This window comes from Candoia aspera, chromosome 3 (genome assembly GCF_035149785.1).
Source record: "Candoia aspera isolate rCanAsp1 chromosome 3, rCanAsp1.hap2, whole genome shotgun sequence".
Lineage (NCBI taxonomy): Eukaryota > Metazoa > Chordata > Lepidosauria > Squamata > Boidae > Candoia > Candoia aspera.
This window is the reverse complement of record NC_086155.1, coordinates 20,264,094-20,272,938: the sequence shown is the minus strand read 5'-3', so window position 1 is coordinate 20,272,938 and position 8,845 is coordinate 20,264,094. Positions and strand designations below refer to the sequence as shown.

The 8,845-nt window shown below is 39.0% G+C and overlaps 1 protein-coding gene across 1 annotated transcript in view; it reads right to left on the bottom strand.

Annotated features, from left to right (window-relative positions):
• Positions 1–1,776: 1,776 nt before the first annotated feature.
• Positions 1,777–8,845, bottom strand: part of KCNB1 (potassium voltage-gated channel subfamily B member 1) — a 164,751-nt gene continuing 157,682 nt past the window's right edge. The window contains exon 2 of the mRNA XM_063297070.1: positions 1,777–4,279. Coding sequence (XP_063153140.1) covers positions 2,240–4,279 — 2,040 coding nt within the window. The 3' untranslated portion in view covers positions 1,777–2,239. The remainder of the gene's footprint in view (positions 4,280–8,845) is intronic.

Here is an 8,845-nt window from a genome sequence, read left to right as displayed (position 1 = left end):
AGCTTGGATTGACAAGAATTACACTCAAAACCAACAGCTATTTGACACCAGACAAATACTGATTTGACAAAAGAGCTATATCAAAGTGATGGGTAGTCATTTTCATGGATTCAGTGCACTATTTACAGAGATCCATTTGTTTGCCAAGTCCTGTTATTTGTATGTAATTACTCATGATAGGTTAAGTGCAGTGCACTCTCCTTATAATGTCCCCAAACAGTGAAAATCTGGTACAAAAACTTTTTTTCCCAGGGCCTGCCGTTTTTAACCAATAGTTTATGTTAAAAAGCTTTTCTACCTACTGACGTAGGCAATCCCATTGAATGCATCTTTGTAAGCCTTTTCTTAGGGAATGAAATAGAAGAAGAAAAAGAGGATCTCCCACTGCCCCAATACTTCTTTGAACTAGGCTGTTCTGAGCTTTAGATCACATTGACTCTGAGTTACTCTTTGATATGTGCTCATTGTCAATGCTGAAGGGCCATGAGCTATGAGACTGGCTAGAGCCCACATCACTTTGTCCCCTGTATGTTCTACAGAAAAGTCAAGCTTTCAAAGACTTTATAGGTGTGCATGTAACTTAGTGTTATAATATATTACAGTAACAAAGGACAAACATTATGCGTTATCAACACAGTTATCATGCAGCTTGTTACCAGGTGGGTAACAAATCACAGATGTGACGAGGCACAAATCAGGAGAGTGTTTGTTTTAAAGTGCTAGTGTTTTAAAAATACATTCTCTGTTCTTCTTGATTCCACCTTTGTAAAAATCAGTCATGACATTAACATAAAGTGCTTTTTAATACCAGCAGAATAAAAGGAAATAGTAGGAATTATAAATCCAAGCTGGTGTAGCTGTTCATGTTTATGTCGGAAATGGACCGTTTCAAAATAAAGTGGTTGAAGCGTGTTAAGATCACGGTCTTGATTCTCTTGACATTGACACCCTCCTTCCCACTGTGAAATTCCAGAAGTGCCTATACTGATCTATACCATCCAGATGGCAGGAGGATCATTGCTTGGAAACAACTTTTTTTGCATATTTATGTATTTATAACTTGCATATTTTTGCATTCTACGCTATTTAAGTGCAAAATGTGGTAGAAATAAACTTGTTGCTTAGTGAACAGGTTGGGTGTAACTCACTTCCCCTCCCATCTCAATGATGTGCAAATAATTCAGGGAGAAGAAATTGAATATCTTTCCAATATTACTTTAATTTCTTTTGTGCTGGAATTGTTCTCAAAGCCAATACAGACTCTTGGTTTTGGGCTGCCATTTCTGGCTTCCCCCCCCGCCCCCGCTGTTCCTTAGTTTCCCAACTGTGAGGTTTGGGTGATACCTTCCAAGGATACCCTTTTCCAACACACAAAAGAAGGTATCCACCTGATTTATTTATTTTCAAGAATACATAAAAACATTCATTCATAAAAAAGTATGAAAATCTCTTTTAAACATCTTCCCATATTTAAGTTTGAAAACTATCTTCCTAATCCCAAATTAAAAACTGCATCCCTGATCTCAGATTTTGTATGACTTTTAGCAGAGTCACTTTTTTTTACATATAACTTTGAAGGGATATTTTGGATTTAGTACAAGTGGTGCAACTCACCCTGCTGATTTTTTTAAAATAAAAAAATAGATTTCAATGCATCTAGAAATACACAGAGAAATGTTTAAAAGTTTATTTCTCAATTCACTGCATTTGTGATTTTATCATAAGCCTACCCGAGCCCTGTTGTCTTCAGACCTTGTATCCATCAGAGAAAAAGGCATGGATGGGGATGTTTGGAATAGTTACCTTTAAGCATAAAGTGTTGCATTTCTGATCACATCTACAATTTGTTCCAGTATTTGACTATGGATATCTAGATCACTTTAAGATGATAATGCAAGTCAGATACTGGTATTGCCACAAAAGAGGTCTATGTTAAAGGAGTGAATGAGTGGAAGAATTGGTCACACTGGCTTCTGTAAAGGAAGTTGAAAGGAGATCAATTTATGATCAAGATGTGCACAAACTTCATTTTACTTCATGACTGTAGTGTGGTTGGAGTAAGAATTTTGAGTAGATCCAGAGGAGGTATTATCCTTAATCCCATTTCAAGACATCCTTCTGATGTTTACAAAACAGGTGGCTTGTTCAGTCAAAAGTTCATGCCATGCAGAATCTCTTCTTTGTGTGTTGAGTGTAAAGGCATTCCTGTCAGTTGTTAACCAACATTCTGCAGCACTGATCAGATATTTTGATCATGCATGTTACCGTGACCACCTCCTCCTCCTCCACCTGGTAATATGTGAACCTCAGGTGAAATATGATTATCTAATTTGATAGTTTCCTGGTTACCATGGGTTCTTCCAGTGATACTTTCCATGGAATAAAGGCAATTTTGCCCTAAAAGCTTGGGTGAGGAGGACAAAGCAGCTGTTGCTAAGTGGTCCTTCTCTGTTCTACAAACATTATCTCGTTGCCTTAAATAGCCCCTATGAGAAGTGCTGCATTTGGGGCTTGTGTATCCTGAAGAGGCTTTTGGAGGGCTTGAGTCATAAAGCAACTGACCTTCATCATCCGTGTCAGCATCAATAAATTTATGAATGCCAGCATCATGGAAGTTAAGAACAATTGGTGTCTGCTTCTCAGGTGACTTTGTAGGGGTTCTAGCACTTGCAGTAGTATAAACAGAAGTTTCTGGACTCATTAGAGACCGGTCAGAATGTCCAGAACTATCTGTAGCAGCACCTGTAGCTCCCCTGTTCTTGATGGTATCTGGGTATATTCTTAGGACATTTGAAGCTGCTGACCCTACAGCATCCTCTTCCATAAAATTAACCTTTAGAGATCTCAGTTTTAGAGGATTAATGAGTTTTATTGAACTTTTGGGGCTCTCTATGAAAAAGGTTGAGCAATGGCCACTTTCCAAGTTTGGCTTTATTTCCATGAATTTGGCCCCGCTTCCTTCCAGTCTATATGGATCCTGAAGTGGATGTTTCCCACCTTTGCTGGTCAGTGTAGTCAGTGGGCTATGGGAATATCTCCCAGCTTCAGGAAATTCTGTCACACAGCTTATGTAACTGTCTATGCTTGACATGCTTCTCATGTCAATTATTCCATCTGCCCGAGTAGTCAGCAAAGGGACCATTGGGCCAGGAATGGCCTCCATTTCTAGTTCTTCTTTTTGCTTGGTGGGTTGACTTGTCTCCTTTAAATTGAGGTTTGGCTGTGACTGAGCTTTTGCCATTTTGTTGTACATGTCTTCCAGTTGCTGAACATTTAGATGCTGAGGACTGGAGGAAGACCTAGCTTTTTCAGGTGACCCTTGTTCCTTTGTCTCCAAAGATTTGTTGGAGCTAGTTTCAGAGAGTGATCTTTTGGCCCATTTCCATTTGCTTGGGGATAAATGATTGTCCTGAACTTTATCCTTTTTGCCTGCATTTTCGCCCTTCTTTTCAACAACTATGTCCATCAGTTCTATACTACGTGCAAAAGCATCCTTCATATTCATGGACACAATGCTCCCATTCCTTTTTGCTCTTTCAAGGGCTTCTCTACGCTTAATGGCCTTTTCCTGCCTCTTCTGTTCTTTGTAGAACTCTGAAAAGTTATTTACAATGATTGGGATTGGAAGGGCAATCACTAAGACCCCAGCAATACAGCATAACCCACCAACAATCTTACCTAAGAGGGTTTTAGGGTAGATGTCTCCATAGCCAACAGTTGTCATAGTTATTGTTGCCCACCAGAAAGATGCTGGGATGCTCTTGAATTTTGTATCATCCTCATCTTTTTCTGCAAAAAACACTAAGCTTGAAAAGATCATAATGCCCATGGCCAAAAACAAAATAAGCAATCCAAGCTCGTTGTAGCTTCTCCTCAATGTAAATCCCAGAGACTGCAAACCAGTGGAATGCCTGGCCAGCTTTAGAATTCGGAGTATCCTCATGATACGAAATATCTGGACTACCCTCCGCACATTTTGGAACTGAAGTACACTTTTGTTGGATTCTGTGAGGAAGATGGTGACATAATAGGGCAAGATTGCCAACAAGTCAATGGCATTCAGTGGTCCTTTGAAAAATTTCCATTTCTTAGGAGAAGAGAGGAAACGCAAGAGATATTCCATTGTAAACCATGCAATGCACACTGCCTCCACATGGGCTAACTGAGGGTTATCTGTAGGATGTCCATACTCATCTGTGCCCTGAAGCTCAGGAAGAGTGTTTAGAGACAAGGCAATTGTAGAGAGCACAATGAACATGATGGAAATAATGGCCAAAATCTGCAAAACAAACAAGAAAAGTAGTCAGTGCCACAAGGAAATTAAGCACTTAGCATCTTCAGTTTGTTATACCTTCTCAAAAACATTGGCTTCATATAAATATATAAAATAAAGATACGTCCATGAAATCTGGTAAGAAGACTGTGAGGATCTGGCGTTTCACCCAGCATTAGGGCCAGGATGTTAGTAGAACCCAATATGTGTATTCTTGTGTTGTAAGTCAGTTATGTAGTCCTTGGTCATTGTATAATGATGTTTTTAAATTGTATTTTTTTTGTTTATAGCAGTTTTATGTATTTTTTCCTTGTGTATTGATTGTTAGCCATCCAGAGTTACTCATTTAAGAAGGGCATCCATATAAATTTTCAAAATAAATAAATAAATACTCCTAACCTTATCTCTTTCAACCCTACAATTCTTGATTTCCAGACTGTCTCCCACCTAAGTAGCAACCATGCCTGATCTTGCCTAGCTTTTGAGATGAGATAAGGTTAGCTGTGTGCTCATCAAGCAGCTATATCCCTACTTTCTTTGCTTGGGGATGGCTCTAGTTCCTCAGTTTTCACTGAAAGGCATTACAGCAGCCCCGTAAGAATATTTTCACAACATTAAGGTCTAAAAAAGTACTTTTTCTTGTAACAGGGCCAAGTTTGCTTCAGAATTGAATGGTATGCTCAATACCGATGCCTTATTGTACAGTCGCTGCATATGTCTCTCTCCAGGGATTTATGTTCCGCTCAAATGGTTTATGTCTTTCAAAAATATTGGAAGCAGATAATAAAACTGTAGCGTGTGATGTAAAATATCAGTCACCTAATAAAACATCAATACAAAATAATATACAAAACACAATAAAAGCACAAATCTAAGGCCCAGCACATCATACATCATCTGCCTGGTCAGATAAAAGCTGGCTGGAACAGTTTTCACTAAGCAATGGAATTAAGCAAGAGGGAGAGCAAGTAGGGCAATTTATTTCATAATTTAGGTATGGCCACGAAGAACGCCCTTTCCCTTGTCCACTACCACTATCTTGTAAATAAGGGCCTTGTTTTTTATTCTTAGGGTTTTCCCCTCTCCACATAATTACTGGTGAATTGGGGTGGGTTGTCTTATAATTTCTAGTTGTAAGATAGGGCTGGAAAACAGTCAATAGTCAGGAGATGAAAATGGCTGCAGAAATCTCCTTGGGAAGATTGGGTCTCATCCCTGTTACTTGTCCAGTGAATGTCTACTTTTTTTTTTTAACTCCTAAAGCAGAGTTTCTTGACCATGGCAACTTTAAGATGGGAGGACTTCAACTCCCAGAATCTCCTAGCCACATCTTAAAGTTGCCAAGGTGGAGAAAACTGTCCTAAAAAGGATTTCTTTCTTTGTTTTCCCCTTCTGTCATGAGTACTGATGGCGAGCAGGAGGGGGCCTCTATCCAGGGGGGAAAACACATGCGTAGTACTGAGGAATTAAGCAGCCATTCAAAGAGACACAGATCAGACCCGCCTTGACTTTTGGGGTTTATCTTTCTGGGTTTTTCCCATGCTTCTTCAGTTTGTTAGGATTTTCTGTCTTATATAGCAGTAATAAACACTAGAGACCTACTCCTCGTTTCAGCGTGATTCCTGACTGTTAGGATACCTTCCCAGTTCAGTTTTCTTCCCTCTTCCCTTTGCTTCATCTCCATCTAGTTTTGTTCCTCTTTCCCTTCCCTTCCCTTCATCTTTTTTTTCTTTTTTGCTGCTTCTGTTGGATAGTGAGAATGGGAATGTGTACTTGTGAGTTTCAGTGTGAGAAAATATCTATGTCTGTGTGAGAGTGATCAAACATAAGCAGATGGGGAAGTGGTGGCAAATAAATAAATAAATAAATTTATTATTTTTAATTTAAATTTATTATAGCCGCCTGCTCCAGTAGACTCTGGGCAGCTTTCAATAAATGGGCTTTCTTATTTTAAAGACAATTTAATAATTATGAATGCAATTAATATTAATATTTTGGCATTGCCCTGCCCTCTTTTTGGAGTGCAACTGCCAGCATCTATACCCTTGGATATATAAGTGTGTTTCACATACATACTTATTAGTGGTAGGACTGGTTTCAGTTTAAGTCTGAAAGGGTTGACAGGATGGGATGTTTGGGCATTGCACAGGATTTCTCCTTATCCTTGATTTTTTTTTTCCTGTCTACCCTCACTTCTTAGGTGGCAATAATTTTAAATTCAGCCTTTCTTCTATAGAATAAATATAGTTAAATATCAACAAAAGCCTCTTAAACGATCAAACACTGAAAGCACTAAAACCATAATAATATTAAACAGGATGATTTAAAGCATCCCAGATTTTTGCCTTTATTCTGGTTCAGTAGCATTGTTGATATTGTTTAAGTAACACTGTTTGTATCTCAAGATCACTATGATTAAGTATGTGGTGCAGTGCTCAGTATCTTTTCCCATTATGCTGTTGGGCTGCCATTATGGTTCACCTGCCCAAATGCAGCGTGGATTTTGTAGTTTACCCTCAGATAGTTTTCTTGTCCATTGCCAAAAATATTGGTCCTTATCAGCACTTCTGTCTTGTAATATAAGCCATAATACGTAGACAGGCAGGATTCCGGGAACACAAAGTGACAGGTGCTTTCAAGAAAGCTTTTCCCCCACATTGAATTACTCAAGCCCTAAAAATCAAGAATTCTCAAACTGAATTTTGGGACTCCTAATAATTTATTAGCAGTAAGAAGTTTTAGGGACAATCAGTGTAGAATGTTAAAGAGATCAGAAACACCAAACGTATTCCTAAGTAACGGCTATTGGTTATAGGAATCAAAGACATATTTTACTGAATTCCTCCATTCCAAGTACCTTCTCCCTCTTGGTCACATGACATGACCTAGAGTGAAGCTGCTCTTAAGAGTCTGGGAATCCCCATGTATTGTGTGTTTTCTCTTCCGGGTTGACAAAATCAAAAGCAGCAAGCCAGGCCAGCCCTATCATTAAGCATAGGAAGATGAATACTTCAAGTGATGGGTGTTGTGACAGAGCATCATAGTGATCCCAACTTTTCACTGAAGAACTCAAGGTGGCATACATAGTGCTTCCTCTCCAATTTCTTCCCAGAACAATTGTGTGAAATAGGTTAGGCTGGGAGAGAGTGACTGGCCCAAGTGATCTTCGGTGACTGAAGGTGGACTGAAACCTGGGTCTTTTCAGTCTAACACCTTATCACACTGGCTCACTGTTACTATATGTTTACTGCCAATGGGGAAAATTGCCAATAGGATATTCTTTCAGATATACTGAAATGACTTGACCTGGCACTAGCTGTGTCCATAACAAAACACAATTATGTCAAAACAATGACCCATAAAGTATAGGAAGACAGCATGCCACACTGCTGGAATTATATACTTGTGTCCTGATGTCTGATGCAAATATAAGTTGTGGCATTAGCATAATGAAACAATCACACATATCATTTCTGCCCCTTGCCTCCAAACACCCAGGTTTTAAATAAATATGTATCTTCGCTTGGGTAGAACCCTTTCTTCACTTGGGATTTACAGTAGCAGCAGCTGAATGGCCTGGCAATGCCAATTTTACCCCTGCTCACACAACACAATACTCTCTCATCCCTGCTCCGTAATTTAAATTTCCCTATTCTACCATTTTGTCTTCCTTGAAACATCTTTCCTCTTAAGCAGCCCCCATGCCATGACATGAAAGCTTCATTGCACTTCTCTCCTCTTTTTGAAGTACTGTGTTCACAGGATCAAACTAGACTAGTGGTTATTATATCAACCAATCAGCTCCCTCAATTCCTGTCTATGGGGACCATGTAGTTTGTAGCCCCCTGCAAACTTAAGGACAGTATATTGCCACAGCATGAGTGATGATTTAAAACACAAACGAAGAGGCGTTATTTGTTGCTCAGCTGGGCTCTGTCTTTACTTACTCTCACTTCCTGTCTGAATTTCAGTCCCCAGGAACTTATCAGAGACAGTATGCTGTGAAGAAGATCCAGCTGCTGTGAAGGCAACTCATAGCAAGAAGTTCTGTTCCTTTGTAATCATAACACCAAAAAATAGCACTTCTAAAGGCCTGCTTTAGTACTGCACGTATTTCCCCATCTCTTTCCTTACAAAATGTTAAGTACAAAATGTGGTGCTTGGTGCCTTTCAAATAGTTTGATTTAATCAACCACATGCCAAGAGAGCATGAATTCAGCTAAAAGTAATTAAGCAAAAAATTATTAGTTTGATGACCAAAGAGGCTTTCCTTTCCTGAATATGCAGGGTAATAATTGGTATTTTTCCCCAAAGAGAATGGGAAAAACTTAACTTTATTGTCACACATTGTCTTACGAATGTTTCCTTCTTCAAAAATGAAGGAAAGAAGCATTTCAGCTACAAGTTATAATTATTTTTGCTGCTAGCAGAAATGCCATGCCTGATCTGAGGTTGGTCAAGGTTCTACAGGATTTCAGCGTTCAAATGTTAGTAGATCTGTTTTATCTAGAATCACAAGAAGGTACTTGGGTTTATCATTTGTTGATTTATCATCATCCTAGCACTGAGCTA